This window comes from Lipophrys pholis (genome assembly GCF_963383615.2).
Source record: "Lipophrys pholis genome assembly, chromosome: 12".
Taxonomy (NCBI): Eukaryota; Metazoa; Chordata; class Actinopteri; order Blenniiformes; family Blenniidae; genus Lipophrys; species Lipophrys pholis.
Genome location: NC_137641.1, coordinates 15,523,996 through 15,540,819, shown reverse-complemented (window position 1 = coordinate 15,540,819; position 16,824 = coordinate 15,523,996). Strand labels below are relative to the sequence as shown.

Genomic DNA, 16,824 nt, shown 5'->3' with positions numbered 1-16,824 from the left:
TAATCTTTCCAAGAAGACAAACATTGTTTTAAGACAAATGTTTGGTTTGTTGATTCTTCACTCATGAAACACGACGGAACTGCACAGGAAATGCAAACAGTTCTTGGTGAGCACAAAAAAAAACTCAGCATTGGTTTCAAAAATGTAACTTTGCATGACATGTTGATGATAAGAATCACCACATTCTGTACAATTGTTTTAAAAAAAAAAAAAAAAAAAAAAAAGGAACATCATAACACACGATATGTGAAAAAGTTTCTTGGTTTTATTCTGTAAAGATGAGTTTCTTTTCTGTGAGGATAAACTCTGTTGACACTGTCTCACGGTGCTTCTTCAGCTTGTCAAACTGTCATTCAGCAGTTTTTCACCACCAAAAATGAATTCACCTCTAATTTGCTTCCATTGCTTCAGTGAAGCCACAATCTATGAAAGTCTCTCAGTACACACATTCTTTTTGACTGATTCATCTTTCTCTTCAAACCGACGCCATTTTTTTCCCTCCCACTTAGACTTTTAATGTAAGCATTGAAACTCAGTATAATTGGGGCACCTTCATTTTTGCAGACTCACTTATTTTTAAAACATACAAATATTGTTACACCACTTAGACCAGGCGTGTCAAACACATTTTAGTTCAGGTTTAGTTCAAGTTTCATCTTGAGTGGGCCGAACCGGTAGAATAGTGCCATAATAACCTTGTTTTACACTGTTGTCTGATTTTTTATGACATAAATAACTGTGTTGGGTTTTTTTCCCGGTGATTTCTTTTTTCAGATTGACTCCAAATATGTTACAAAAGCTGGTCTTGAAATATTCTTCAACAACAGCAATGTTGAAATTGTCCATTCCCAAAAGCATTGAGTGTCCTATAAAAGGTTTGCCATGCATATTCCAAAAGTCATATAATCAGGTCAACAGGTCTAATAAAGGGTTAATAAGCATTGAACAGACTTTTAATAATGAGTGAATATATAATAAGAGAATATATATAATTATACAGTGAATATAAAAGAAAATCTTTGTTGGTTTTAAGGGTGATGTAAAGAGAGTATGTGATGTGATGTGCTGGAGTATCATCACCATGGAAATCATCTTCCACAGCCTACTCCTTCTCCTCCTCCTCCTCCCTCATTATCCACCAATCCGAAGACAGGAACTAGAAAGCTCAGAGGGGGGCAGGGGGGGTAGTTGCTCCATTTCTCCCACAATGCTTTGCAGCAGAAAGCAGGAAGAAACCAGAGGCAGAGCAGCAGGGTGGACGGTGGTGCAGAGGGAGAAAACACACTGATGGAGGATGACTGAGGAGGCACCGGACAGGGGAGCATGGCCAGGGCGGCCCCCTGCATGCAACCGAGCTGCTGCTTCTCTCTGGGTGAGTCCGCTGTCATCCAGCGTCCAGCAGCCTTGATAAAGCTTGCAGACAGATGGATGCTGCCGGTGGATTTAAAGGGCCAGTGCAGTAATCCCCTCAGATGGAGCAGGAGAAGAGGGTTGTTTTTTTGTTGTGTTTTTTTTTTTTGCTTTGGAGTCGACAAAAAGCGGAGAGGCTGTCAGAAACCCCTCATTTCACATTTCTCGCTTTTTTGTTTGCAGGAAGTGACGCTGCAGTTTCATCTGTGGTGTTTCTGTGCTGTGAGTCTAACCACGACTGAGCGCGTCAGACGGCCATAAAATAGTGAAGTGCCACATCTTCAATGAGGCTCTGACAATGATGCCATTCAACCCGGCATGTAACACATGCAGCCACATACACATACACACACACACACACACACACACACACACACACACACACACGGAGTTATCCACACAAAGAAACACTCTGTCTTACACAGTCGATTAAAGCCTCATTCATTATTTCAGTTCCGAGCAGAGATATTAGCCACATTTGACTTCTTGTAGAACGATTACCTCAGATTAAACAGAAAAATCAATGAGAAGCAGATGTCACCGTTAATACGTTTGCTGTTAGTCAAACTTGTATTCATTCGGGTCAGATTGGATCATGGGTAATCTGATCACACTAAATTAGACTATAAAACTAATCTCTAAATATCAGTTGATTTAATTTTACAAAGCAAATGCATTACACAGTTTGTACGTCTGGCACACAATCACGCTGCTCGTGGGAATTAAAAACATTAAGGGCCTTCTATCTGACCTTATGATTTAAAGTAATCCGCTGAAAGGGTGGACTCAGATGTACAACCGGCCGGCAAGAAGCTCCAAAAAACAACCAAGCAAACTGGAAAAAAAAAATTCTCAGAAAACATAGATTTTTTTTTTTAATAGATTTCTTAAGAGTGGTGGACACACAGATTTGTTGAAACTTGCACTTTGTTTCAAACATGAAGATAATATTATAATAAAACTACATCAAAAGGTTCTTCTTTGGCCTTTTTACAAACATGCAAAGGATGAGGAATGTACCTGTTGTCTTAAATATATACCGAATGTTATCAAAACTAATATTAATTATAATATATTCATATGATTTCCATCATGGACCCTAATAACAGGAGTAGATTAGATCCCAAACACAAGATACTGGTTGGTTGCCCGAGTATAAATAGTGGAACAGAAGTGACATGCACATTTTTCACAAAGAGGAAGAAAAAAATCTTTACTAAAAGGGCTATTTTTTCCACCTTATTTGACAAAATATGAAAGAGACATACAAGTGGCAGTTACGGTTTACAGAATAATCTGGAAAAAATGGTGAGTTGCGCAACAAAAACACACCGATTCAATCAGAGTGATGCAGGAAAGTATTACTGAAGACAAAACATAGCCAGGTTCACGCTTATTTATACATTTCATGTGATTCTCAGAGTCAATCTGCTGACACTGCTTTATGTTTCAAGACATGATTGTATCATTGCCATGTTTCTGTGAGCACGGGGTGGGTCACTTTAATAACTAATGATTCACAGATTAAGTTCAGCTGAAATTGCATCACTTAGGAACCAAACTTGGTCTGTTTCAGTTTATCTGCTATGATTCAAATTGAAAATTGTCAACTCCTGTGACAGTGACGCAAGTTTCAGCAGTCATGGCCTGAACAGGAAATTTAAAGTATGACGCTTGCACAATAGTCTGCAGCAGAGCAGCCAATTTGCCTATTAGGTTCATTTAAGTGAAAACTAAAAGCTACCAGTGCATATTGGGAGGCCACTTTACACAGCAACGGTGCTCGGAGCCACTGAGAATGGAACTTTTTGACAACGCTCGTCCACTGTCTTGGTGTAAACGGCTGAAAAAAAATTTCAGAAATGCTGCACTGTGCATGCACACCACGGCCATAGTAAAAACTTCTTCTGCACATGCGCGAGTAGATGAACAATAAAAACAGTGTTTGCCTCCAGAGTGTCATGACTCGCAGTCAATATTCTCCTGGGACTCTGTAGTTTTATAGTTGAGAGTCACCTGGAATCACAACCAAACTTGGTCATCTGTCCACTAGAATATCTGTGTACTCGCCATTGGTAATGTTTATAGCATATTGTTCCATGATGGCCGTTAGCTCATATCGATGCGAACTAGGTAGGTCAGGTAGTTACTGAAATCTACTGTAATACACAGTAAAATACACTGATCTCCTTTTATCTCCTCCTGCCTCTGTCTTACGATTTGTGTAGGAATTTATTAGGAAACTGTTGGCCGTTAACGTCCCAAAATCAAATCGATTGGTCCTCTGGATGTTGACAAATCATCCTTGACATTTTCATGTAATTCGCGTAAGTTGTTTTTGCCAAAAGTTGGTAAAATACATATGTACATACATACGAACATGCAGACAAAAACATAACCTTCTCGTCAAACTTTGTAGGTCACCCAGCTTCGTTGAGCGCCCAACTTTCATTGGTAAAGGCAACAAACAGCACCCACTAGTGGCCCTACATGCTAACTTCAGCATTTCTGTGGTTACCTTGTAGATCTGTAAGAGATATCGTATTGAAGCTGGACTTTAAAATTAGAAGTGGTATGTATACTGTATAGTCCGATAGGCAAGTGTTTCACAATTCATTTATTTTTAGTATTATTCTTGTGCCTGCCCTAGTGGCAAGGCACAAAGACTATTATCCTCGGCGGCTGTTTGAGTTTATTGTTGTATGAATGATAAAGGCATTCACACATCTGTAATACCAAATCTGACTTTGGTAAAAGGGTGTAGGAGAAGAAGCGCGTAGTGGACAATTTGAAACCATTCAAATATCAAAGCGTGCAGCTTTTTCAGGATATGCTGCAGCTTTTTAAAATCTTTTGAAATTTTAAGATGTTGCTATATTTTATACCATCCAGTCAGACGCGGGCTTGCCCATACAAAGTGGATGGGAGAGGCACCTCGAAAGAAAGCACACAAAAGTTTCTCCAAATTGTTTTGACGTATGTCATTGTTTCATTTCAGTAGTTTTTTTTTTTTTTTAAGTTATTTTATATATATATTAACATTATTAGACAACTTAACTCAAAGCCGGGCCAAGTTATTACAAATTAGCCTTCAGATGGAGCAGATTTGAAATTATTTTCAAGTTTTTCATGATTCAACTAACTGAATTTCTTCAGAAGCGACTCAACTTGAACACATCACTGAAACAGCCACGTCGCATTCAGTGAACAGTGCATCATTGATCCTCAAAGTTCCATTTAAACAAATTACAATGAGAGAAACGTTACATTTTGGCGATCGTTTACTTTATCTAGCAGCCAGCTCTTTTCAAAAAGTATTCACCCACCAGAATACAGAAAACTCATTATAAGGTGCTGACTTTTTAAGTGGTTTGGACAAATAAGTACTCAAAAGGCCATAGCAGTTAGTTCTGTGGTTTTGTGTGCAATGAAAACAAGTGGGTCTCGCACTCACACAGAGTGAGATAACAGCAGCAGCCCTCTCCTCGTTCCACCTCAGGAATGACTTATCCTCTGTTTTCCAGGTAATCTCCTCTGTCTACACGACGTATTTAAACAATACGAGATGCTAACACACAGGTCGGCTCCAATTGTCCCTTTGCACACACATTCAGGTGTGTGCTCCGGGTCACATAAACATCAGGGAGAAGTTGACTCATTTCCACTGCTTGTTCACACACTTGCACCTCATCAATGCGAGGCCCCGCCCACTACAGGCGCTCGGGCCAATGGTGAGCAGCGTGAGGGGGAGCAAAGGGCTGCTCTTATCTCGCTACTTATGCCCCAGAGATTCTCGGTCACATCAGAAAGCTCAGATGACATCAGAGTGAAGAGATCACACATAAAGAGCAGGAGGGGAAAACGGATAATGAGGAAAAGTTAGAGCGCGGCACGTTAGACTTCCACTGCAGTGACTCTGCAGGTGAGTAAAGTGTTTGTCAGTGTGCTGTGATGTTGTAGAGATGTGCAAAAGACTAGTAATGATGTTTGCAGTTAAACATTATGGCAGGAAGATAGAAGGATAGAAGTTATTACTTTGTTAATATGCAATGAGTAAAGTTTACAGCATTTCAAAAATGTCTGTTTTGGGTAAATTTGAACTCGTTAAGCAAGATTTTCTTTGAAGTAATTCTGTCTTATCAGTTGAATAAAATAATAATGGAGTCTGTTAACATCACAAGGGTCTTCAACATCCATTATATCTTTAATCTCGATCTACTAAAAAGCACATTTTGTCTCGTCTCTCCAATTTTCTGTCATAAATAAGCATCCTCTGACAGCATCTTTCAGTTAAAGAGCAAAACGATTTGCATATTTTCTAACTCACCGGTTCTCTGTGTCAATATCAGCGACAGAGCAAACCGCCTGTCCGACCCCGACCTGTTAGTTTCCCATTTGTCTCATCATGTGCAGTTCCTGTCATGAGACGCACACGCCGCTTTCGAGATTTCTGGCCGAAAACTTCACGGCAACTTTAAATTACTTCACACTTTACCGCTTGTAGAATAAATCCAACAGAGTCTCTGGAAGAGAATGACCGGGTTATTTACTTTACAGTTATTCTGCTTAGTTACACAAGTGTCACACAACCACGGAGCAACACGAATGTGAATGCAAAACAATGCTGCCGTCCTCACGTCTTGAAGGATTTCAGGTTTGATGTCATTATCTCAACACTGACTGAATGCATATTGGGTCATGATTAAAAGAAAAGGTGATGTCAGGGGTTATTTGTGGACAAGCAGTGGAGAGCCTTTATGTCACATGTTTGAAAGGCGAGGAACATTGATTAGAGACGGCTGCCACAAACTGTTTAAATCAGTTGACTCTGAAGCGAATTTTCTTTGTTTGATCCCATAAGGTCCTCGCTGTGGATCCTGTTGTGTTTGCTAGTTAATCAGGTTTGTTTTTAATCCATTGGTCTCAGGGAGCTTCTTTAGAAAAACTGAATCGAGTTCTTGTGTTAGCGTTTACCGCCTGTCATTGTCTCTGATGTCTTCTATCAGTCGGAGACGTCAGGTAAGATTTACTCCACCTGTATGAACTCAGACTGGGCTGAACTTTACAACTTTCAAAGGGGTCATTTGTATGCAAAGTCAGCAGTCTTTTGACTGAACTGTAAAACTTCTCAGCAAAACCTGACAAAGATGAGAACGAAACGACGCAAGAGCAAAAGAAAATTTAAAAAGATCAAAGTTGTGAACAAACAAAGAAGTCAGTCCTCTCGATTTTGTATTCGGAACATATCAGATAAGCGTCAACCCCGGTGCTACCACAGGAAGTAGAAATCATAGCGCATACCAGGGTCGGGGCGATAGCTGGTGATAACGAGTCATTAAATGCTTTATGGCTTGTGAGACGCAGCTGCCAGACGACAACAAACCATGTAAGAGCGGCTTTCTGCAACCCTCAAATCATGATACGTGTCGGTGAAAAGAGGTCCAGGCCGAGCGATCAATGTGCAAGCCAGAGAAGAAATGGCAGTTATGGGCTGTAAAAGCCAATTTCCAGTCTTTGTACTGTGATCTACTACTTCTGCAGCTCTCCAATTACATGCACCGTAAGAAAGAAGCATTCTACAACTTCTATGAGTTTGTGTGTGAACTCCGGGGATGTTTTCACTTAAAGTTCATTCAGAGATAGCTCATATTTTAGATTTCCTGTAACAAGATATCTGCCTTTACTCAAAGACATATTCAGATTTAAATGCCTAAATTAATCATTGGTTCCAAAGTAACTTAAAATCTCTTGAATTAAATAATCCAAGTACTGCCTCCTCTGCAGAGAAACTCTACACATAAAAACACATAAAAAAATATAATGGGATTTTTTTCTAATCCTGCTTCGAAAGACATAACTTTTTTTTTTTTAAATCAAGATTATGAATAATATATCTTAAACTCAAAAACACATGTATGTCAAACTAAAAATATCAAACTCTGAGGTTTCCGGCACTTTCATTACACACTGACACATATCTGCCAGTTCATAAATATTACTCTTATTTTTGGTTCACTAAATGGTCTTCAGTCAATCTGAAATGTAACATTTTTGACATTTTGTGAGCAGATGAGAAGCTCTGCTACTTTGAGCCTCGATGGCAAGCCATTTGAGAATCGGTACAGGCAACGCTTTCAAGTGAAAACGCAAAACTCTTATTGCATTTCTGTCTACACGACGACGACACTCTGGGCCACTGAAAAACACAACTAATTCTTCTGCATATGTGCGAGTAGATAGACAACAACAACAATGTTGGCCTCCAGAGTGGTATGACTCCCAGAAAATATTCTCCTGGGACTTGGTAGTTTGTAGCTGAGAGTCCCAACTTTTGTCCTCGTTCTATTTGAAGGCCCGTGTACTCACCATTGTTAATGTTTATAGCGTATTGTTCTCTGCATGCATGCGTGTGGTTTCACTACAAAAACAACCAACAGCACCCACTAGAGGCCCAACATGAAAACTGCATTGTTTTCAGCGTTTCTGCCATTTGAGTGTAAACGGACATCGTTTTCAAAACATCGCCCTGTAAATGTGAAATTTTTCTTAAACGAGAACGTGGAAATTATGGATTTTCACTTGAAACTTTTGTAAATGGGGCCTTAATAACCTGAAATGCTTTGCCCCCCCCCCCCCCCCCCCCAACCATCCCACATGTATTTATACAACTGCCCCATCATATGAAGTAAGACAACATTAATTAAAGCCTATTCTAAAAAGGATAAAGAGAAAACATCAAGATGCATTGTCTGGATACCTTGAATATTTGCTCGAAACCATCTCCTTGCTTTGACGCAGGATCAACGCTTTCGGAGCTCATCGTGAGAGACCTGGAGGACTTTTCAGAGCAATCTTCCCATGGTTAAGATAGTTTATGACAGGGGCGAAGTCAAAAAACGACCATGCTTGGAAACACAAATATCCTCTCCAAGCCGCCATGTAGTTCAGATAAGGGATTATTTTAGACTGTCTGGCATAGAGCTCTGAAAGCTGCCTCCAGCATTTTCATTAGAGTTGTGTGTTTTTCATAAGCAGCTACAGGGCCGACTTCATGCCGATCGCAGTGTTGGTTGTGTCACTGCCCATATATGAACATTCTCCTGATTTTCCCATTGCTTTAGGATAGTTTACGAAAGCTGCCCTCACTCAACCTCTAAGAGCAACAATCTGACATAGAAAAACAAACTGTGGCCTGCTGGTGCCCAACATAGGACAGTTGGTCTGAAAGAAAAACTCATCTGTGGTTCTTTTCTGCATGATTGTAATACATATTTCAAGTCCTCTGACATCATTATATCAAAGTATTATCTTGGACAAAGGAGGCTCTAAGTTTGACACAAAAAGAAACCTGAACAAATCATGTTCATTATGTTTGCGATGACTGTATCTCAGGGGGGAATTAGGAGTTTTACATCGTCAACAATGCATTTTGTCACCCACCAATTCCTGCTCGGGGACAAGGAGCCAATTATTGCCGAGTCAGCTGTTACCTTTTACCACGAAACATGCTGTACGGTTATTTTTTAACCCTGAGTGAACATTCACAAAGAGGAATGATTCAGACGTTGTAAACAAGTCGCCCATGAATTGGAACAATAAAAAGGTACACAGTGTCAGAACAAAACCATGTCAGAGAGAGAGCTTAGATCAGTTCCAGGCTACAACGTTGTCGTTCTTGCAAATTAGGGCAAGAGTGGTTAGCATGTTTAACTTGTAACCCAAAAGGATGTGAGTTTGATCCCTGGCCTTTCCACTGTGTTGTGTCTTTGAGCAAGGCACTTTGCCCCCACTTCGCTTCAGTCGACTGGGCTGTATAAATGAGTAAAAACATATGCTGGGGACTAACCTGTGATGGACCAGTGTCCCATCCGGGGGGAGTTAGAAACTTTCGCCCACTTAGCACTATGGAAACCAGAGACAAGCGCCGGCCTGATTTTGGTAGTTTTTTTAATCCGTGCTACTAATTAGCAATTTTTGGCCATCTCAATGTGTTGGTCTGTTAATTTATCGACAAGTATCGGGCTGCAAAATATGAGTTGAACGCTCATGCGCTGATGTCATTCAGTATTGCGATCACATATGACTTGTACTCACTTAAATATTTGATGTTAATGTGTTTGTACATCCAAATAATAGTGCTCTCTTTATCCCTGGACCCTTCTTTTTCTTTCATTCTTTTATCACATGCACATTTGCAGTTGCTCACTGTATGAAGGTTCCTTTTTCTTGATCTTTGTGATTATGATTAATCTTTTCATCAGGTTGTAATAAAGTGAAATACAATCTCATAATCTAGTGCAGTAGGGCTCCATGTGATTGGCCACATATGTTTCTTACAGTGAATGCACAATGCTTATAAGTAGGGATACCCCGACACCACTTTTTTAAAGTGCCAATACCAAGTACCAATGCCAGTACGTAATAAATGCCATTAAGCCTAATTCAAACTCCATACACAAATAATACACGAAGGCTATGCGTTGCTGCGAACCACCGCCACACAGCCTCTGTGTCGACGCTAAAACTCCATTACCCCCGAAGACTCCAGTGTTCTACCATGTCTACAGTACACATAGTATACTGTAATACAAGTACTTTCTGCCATATCAGGCCCGATACTGGCATCAGTGTATCCCTATTTGGAAACAATTCATTGCAATCCAGTTAGTGTTTTCCTATATATATATATATATATATATAAATAAAACATTTGATATCTTGGCATCCTTATCATAATCAATTTGTGGCTCATACAGACATGGCTTTGGCTTGTTGGATAGAAACACTGATCTCTTATGTGTCTCTTTCCTTCCTCTGTGTTTTCTCAGGAGCACAGGTGACCACTGCCTTGCCTCCTCTCCTCTCAGTGCTGCCTCCTCATCCCCTCAGAGACCATGGATGAGGCCAAGTTGACTGAGACCCCTCCCCTGGCTTCGCCGCCGCTCTTGGAACGGCGAATTCGACAGCGGCAGTCCACCTGTTCGGTCCTCAAGTCGAAGCTGAAGCACAGTGCGACCTGCTCCGTGCCCAGAGTCCGTACCACCCTGACAGGATTCTTCCCCGTAGTGCGCTGGCTGCCCAAGTACAGGCTCAGGGAGTACATCTGGGGGGATGTGATGTCCGGCTTGATTGTGGGCATCATCTTAGTGCCACAGGCCATCGCCTACTGTCTGCTGGCAGGAGTGGAGCCCATCTATGGATTATACACCTCATTTTATGCCAACATCATCTACTTCCTCATGGGAACATCGAGGCACGTGTCTGTGGGCATCTTCAGCCTCATGAGCCTCATGGTCGGGCAGGTAACTAAACAGTAGTGCTTATTCTTGATGTTTTTGATGACATGGTGAGGGAATGATTTGGGTTTTTCCATTCATTTTATTCAGTTCAGGAGAAAAAGTAGACAAATTAAAAAAAAAATCAATTTTTTTTCAAGCCAAATGCCAATTAGTGGCAGTAACATGAAAATCAGTTTGTTTGAAATACACATATAGGTTTTTTAAAGTAATTTAAGGCCAGATATCAAGGGTTGACTTTCTATGGCTTTATCATTTTTAACAATTCTTCCTGTCAATTGTTGGCTTGCAGGTGGTGGACAGAGAGGTGTTCCTGGCAGGTTTTGACCTTAATGAGGACTCTTCGACATCTAATCCCGCTGTGTTTAATAGTACACTGGGCACCAACTTCACAGAGTACAGTGTCGAGTTAATGGGTATGCAGTGCGGGAAGGAGTGCTACGCAATCAGCATCGCTGCTGCCGTCACGTTTCTGGCTGGCATTTATCAGGTAAAGAGACCGTTGTGTTCCACTCAACTGACCTTCTTACAAATTTTGAGTCTCACTGCACTACATGTACGTTTTTGACTTTCCATTTCCTCCTTTGTTTGACTTGGTTCTTCCAAAAGTAATCAAACCAAGGTTAATAAATAAACCAGAATGTCTGTCTCCACAATTCCTCCTCTATCCCCTCACCAGATCCTGATGGCAGTGTTTCGCCTGGGATTTGTCTCCGTGTACCTTTCTGCTCCAATGCTCGACGGCTTTGCCACAGGAGCTTCCTTCACCATCCTGACTGTGCAAGCCAAGTACCTGCTGGGCGTCAAATTTCCGCGCCACCAAGGTTACGGCACAGTGGTCGTTACGTGGATCAACATCTTTTCTAACATTCACAAGACCAACCTGTGTGACCTCATCACCAGCGCCATCTGCATCTCAATATTAGGTCGGTCATTAGGTCTATTCAAAAATCACTGCATCAGAAATGTAATCTTTTCAATATTATGGAACAGCACTTTGTATTTTATTTTATTTATTTTTTTAATCACAGTGGCAGGGAAAGAGCTCCAGGAGCGCTATAAGGACCGTCTGAAGATTCCTCTGCCCACTGAGCTAGTAGTCGTTGCAGGAGCCACACTGGCCAGCCATTTTGGGGAGCTGAACAGTCGATATGGCTCCAGTGTTTCTGGTCACATCCCGACTGGGTTCATTCCTCCACAGGTGCCCAGCTTCAGTCTGATGCCACGAATTGCACTTGATGCCATTCCTTTAGCCGTCATTAGGTAATAATCACGGTGACTCAACATTGCTGTTTCACTTATCAGTGCTATTACTAACCCCATTTACCAGACAACAAAAACGAGTGTAACCGCAAAATGTTCTTCACTTTTGGGGGCTCCGTTTACACCACACCAGTGCTCTGATCCACTGACACCATGACTTTTTTATACCAGCTCCTAAGGCGAACATTTCTTGTAAAAGTTGCTATTCCCTCCGTCTCTGCGGGAGGGAATAGCTCTGTAGAGCACTGTTACTGGGTAAATTGTTCCTTCGCGAGTAACAAACATGGCGGTCCCCATAGTGGCATGGCTCGCGGTCCGTATTCTAGTTTTATAGTCCATATCAGCAGTTTTATAATTGAGACTCACCCCGATAGCATCCGACAAGTCATCAGTCCATACGAATGTCGGGTTGGCTTGATTTTGTTCACGTTTATGTGGTTTCATCACAAAAACAAGCAACACTGCCCTCCCGTGTCCCAGAATACTAACTACACTAATGTCAGTGTGTCTGCTACTGCAGTGTAAATGCAACATTTTTCTTTAATGGTCAAAGTGTTGCCACGTGAAACTTAGTGAAAACGGGGACAGTTATCAGAAGGATTATCTTTTAAGGAGGGAAACTAGTAAGACTTAATTACACCCTCCTGCCAAAGTAAACACAGCCGGTGTTACCTTTACTCCCATTGTTTGTACTCTGCAAACACAGAGCTTAGTTGAAGTTACAAGATTACATATACATGCTTGAAATCATGAACGTTGTTTGACAATTTGTTTATTCTCACTTGTAAAAGGCTTTCCAGATAAGGATAGATTACCTGGATGCTGTCTTTCAGTTTTGCCTTCACGGTGTCGCTGTCCGAGATGTTTGCAAAGAAAAATGGCTACACAGTCCGTCCCAACCAGGAGATGCTGGCCATTGGCCTCTGCAACATCATCCCTTCCTTCTTCCACTGTTTCACCACGAGTGCAGCCCTGGCAAAGACCATGGTGAAGGACTCAACGGGCTGTCAGACTCAGGTGACTTTCACACCTTTGAAAACTATCCCAATGTTAAATGATGTGTAAATACAGTATGCATGTGCCTATACATAATGTGCCTCCATAAAGTTTGTCCTTCTGTACCTTAACAGGAAGGTCTTTTCTATGCTGAATACTACTCTTACAAGAAAATTCTGGATTTTGTGTGGAGGATGTTCAGAATGGGTTTTTTTTTCCTTTCAATACATTATATTTTCCTGAAACTTTTTCTTCCACCAGGTATCGAGCCTGATCAGTGCTCTGGTCGTCCTTCTCGTCCTTCTCTTCTTCGCACCATTCTTCTACTCACTACAGAAATGTGTCCTTGCATGCATCATCATCGTTAGCCTTCGGGGGGCATTGAGGAAATTCAAGGATGTTCCAGCAAAGTGGCGAGCCAGCCGTAATGACGCCATAGTTTGGTTGGTTGCGATGTCAGCCACGGCTCTGATCAGTGTGGAGCTGGGCCTCCTGGTCGGCGTCTTCTTTTCCATGAGTTGCGTCATCCTTAAGACTCAGATCCCCAAGGTGAGCAAATGACACAATTTCACTGATAACAGCTCAAGAATTTGAAGAAAACAGCCAATCACACTGTATTTCCTGACTGACATCGATGTCTTACTGTCCCTTAACATCAAAAATGTTCGATCTGATCTCAGGTGGCTCTCCTGGGCCGGGTCAGTGACACTGATCTTTACGAGGACTTGGAGGAGTACAAGAACCTCACGCCGCCATCCAAGGTGCATATCTACCGCTTCCAGGCTCCTCTATACTACGCCAACAAAGACTCTTTCCTCAAGTCCCTCTACAGATCTGTCGGAGTTGAACCCTTCCTGGAGCTCACCAGGAGGAGAAAGGCAGAAAAGAAGACCAAAGAGATGTCTGCCAAACAGGCGACCGCTAACGGAGACAAAAGCAACGGGGATGTCGTCATAGGGCTAGTCCGAAGAGAGCTGGAGTTCCACACAATAGTGTTAGACTGCTCTGCCATTCCTTTTATTGACTCAACGGGCATAGCCACTTTTAAAGGGCTGCTCAAGGAATATAAAGAGATCGGTGTGAGCGTGCTCCTGGCCAGCTGCAACACCTCCATCATTGATGCCCTGAAGAAAGGCCAGTTGTTTGGGAAGAACGACACGGACATGAGCAGCCTCCTGTTTCATACAGTTCATGCTGCAGTTCTTCATGCAAACAGTGCAGCCTCAACAGTAGAGAGCGGCACACACGACTCTGTGGTGTAGGTCTAACGAACATCAAAACAAGAAAAAAATAATTATAGTGCTCTCAACTTACCAGTTTGTGCCTAAACGTGAGACAGTAACGGTACAACACAAGGAAGCATTGTTAGGATTGTTTCAGGTCCCAATGACCTAGGAAATTAATCCAAATAGGAACATTTAAATATTCCTTTATGAAGGTTTGTTTGGTCGACAAACTAAGACATGAAGCTATGTTGGCATTATATCCTTTTACAACTGGATGCAGCACGGGCACATTGTAGATTCAAGCCATTGTTCTTTGGGCTTTTCGGTCAAAACCTGTTGTTGCTGATATCCATGTAAAAAAAAATCACTTCCAGCTTTAAAGCAAAACGCTTATGAATGAAGTTGAAATATGAAACCAATTCTTGAAGCGATAAATGCTAGCGGCGAGATCTTGACCGTCGAATTACACTTGAAATTAACTTGCCAAACAAGCCTTCTGTGAAGCTTCTTTTTTTCTTTTTTTCAAAGATTTGAAGAGCTGGGCTCTGGAAGAGTTTCGTCGAAGTTTTTGCAAGCAATGAAAATGAAAACAAAAAGTACTTTAAAGTAGAAGAAAAAAAATGTTTTGAAGTTAGTTGGCAGAGTTAAGTTACAGATTATTAGTTTAAAGCTACTACATCTGCTACATCCTGAGCCAGTTTGGGCCTCTACGATTGCCCTTTTCCATTGACTTTACTCTTCTGTAAAAGGAATTCAAACTGAGCAGTAGCAAAGACAAATCAAACACGCCCTATGACTTTTTACAGCTTAAAGACCAGAAATCAATGGTTCTGGGTAGAGGAGTGTTACATATGTTTGAAGGCTTTCAGGAGTTTTTCCCTGATATAGCATTCATGATATGTAGAGTGAGCATTACTTTAAAACCATACATGGTTGCTAGTTCAGTGCTTCAATGCACGGTTACTAAAGGTTGTGTAAGAGTGTCAGTCTTAACAAATGTGTTGGTTTTTTGTTTTAATCATTTCAGTGTTAGTTTTCACTGTGTTGCTGGTTATATAGTTTTTTTTTTTTTAATTCAGCTCACATCTCCATATCAAAGCAATGCTTTTTTCTGCAAGGTGAGCCAGTCAATATTGCCTAAAGTCTGTGGCCAAAGTCCACAATGACTTCATTCCAGGAGTTCAAAGTCTGGGCTATTTCCTAAAGTGCCAACTATTGAAGTGGTTTAACTCTTTGATTTAAAGAGGAGGCACTGTGTCTTCACGTCAACATCTACTTGAGGTGACCTACAAAGACCATGCGTATGTGCACTCAAAGGGATTTGCACACATGTGAGACATACAGTAAGCTCAGGTTAAAGAGGGAAGTAAGAGATCGATTGGTGCTCTTCGATATTTTCATAAACAGAAGGTAGCAGAAAACACCACACACATATTTGGTGAAATCCTTCACTGCCACCGGTTGTGACAAAATGCATCTTTGTTGAGCAACTTGTTTTCTTTTTGTATTTGAACTTGATTTTGTCACAACAATAATTTTTGGGAATAAACTGCGATAATGTGTACATGCTAATTTTAATGTATTGAACTTTGCACCGAAGAAATGTCTGTCATCTAAACTAAAATTGATTGTACATTCTGAAAATAATTTTTTACTTTCTACAAAAACCTATTCAAAAATGTTGTCATGTAAAAATGTTATTGCTTTAATAAGACTCGTGATTACACATACTGTAGCGTTGACATTCAACATCCATTAACACTGTTTGTTTGAAACTTAAATTAAAATACTTTAGTAGAGTACCTCTCTATGTGTGACTTTATTAAAATCATAACTGCAGTATTCTTTTTTTATTCTATTCAGTTGATTGCAGGTGTTTATATAAAGATAATATCTAATGAATGCGAGATAGAAAAACTAAGGTATTTTGAATGAATGTTGCAAACAAAGATACAATTAGGATTTTATGAATTGGTGATGGATAGGAGCTACTAGTTATTAGCCCAAACACTTTAACGTGAAAGTTTCTGGGCAAACCCACACCTACAGGAAAGTCGGTCTGGCTTTTATAAAGTGTCCTACCTGGTTTTAGAAAGGTGTCCTGTCCTCCTCAAGGTTTAAAAGGATCCGAGAGAAAATGTAAGTCAGGGTAGTCAAACATAAGGCCTATGGGCCAAAACCGGCCCGTGAGAGGCTCCAATCCGGCCCACCAAACCACTGAGCGAATAGTAGAAAAAGGTCAAAGCTTTCACAGTTTTCTTAGTAGCAGGAACAACACTAAACCCTGAACTGAGAGATCGACATGAAAGCCAGATACCTCACTGCTACCAAACTAGAAGTGGCCTCAAAGCCAGGCTGTCAGGGTGAGTTTGTAAAAACATGCATGCAACAGGCTGCGAAAGGCAACAGTTCTTGATGATTTTTAGACATTATCCCAGTATTCTGCATCGTTAAAATTGGCTTTAATGTTGAAATTGCAGGAATTTCTGGTACCAATTGCTCATATTTGTGAAAAATGTATACATTTTCAACACATAAACGCTGCACCACAACAAAGAAAAACTTTAAGTTATTAGTGACCTTTTCTTAAAAAGAGTTTTTTTTATTTATTGAGACAAAGACAAGAAAAATCA

General features: G+C 40.9%; 1 protein-coding gene across 2 annotated transcripts; it reads left to right on the top strand.

The window, feature by feature from the left end:
- The first annotated feature begins 1,204 nt into the window (after positions 1 to 1,204).
- slc26a1 (solute carrier family 26 member 1) lies at positions 1,205 to 15,986 on the top strand. 2 transcript variants are annotated; one of them, XM_080476770.1, is made up of 8 exons: positions 1,205 to 1,372; positions 10,239 to 10,712; positions 10,999 to 11,196; positions 11,386 to 11,632; positions 11,738 to 11,969; positions 12,803 to 12,986; positions 13,227 to 13,514; positions 13,646 to 15,986. In XM_080476770.1, the coding sequence occupies exons 2-8, from the start codon at positions 10,305 to 10,307 to the stop codon at positions 14,225 to 14,227; spliced, it is 2,139 nt and encodes a 712-aa protein (XP_080332896.1). In that variant the 5' UTR covers positions 1,205 to 1,372; positions 10,239 to 10,304; the 3' UTR covers positions 14,228 to 15,986. The 2 variants fall into 2 exon arrangements, with proteins under 2 accessions (XP_080332896.1, XP_080332897.1); XM_080476771.1 differs by lacking the exon at positions 1,205 to 1,372 and adding an exon at positions 5,215 to 5,332.
- The last annotated feature ends 838 nt before the right edge of the window (positions 15,987 to 16,824 follow it).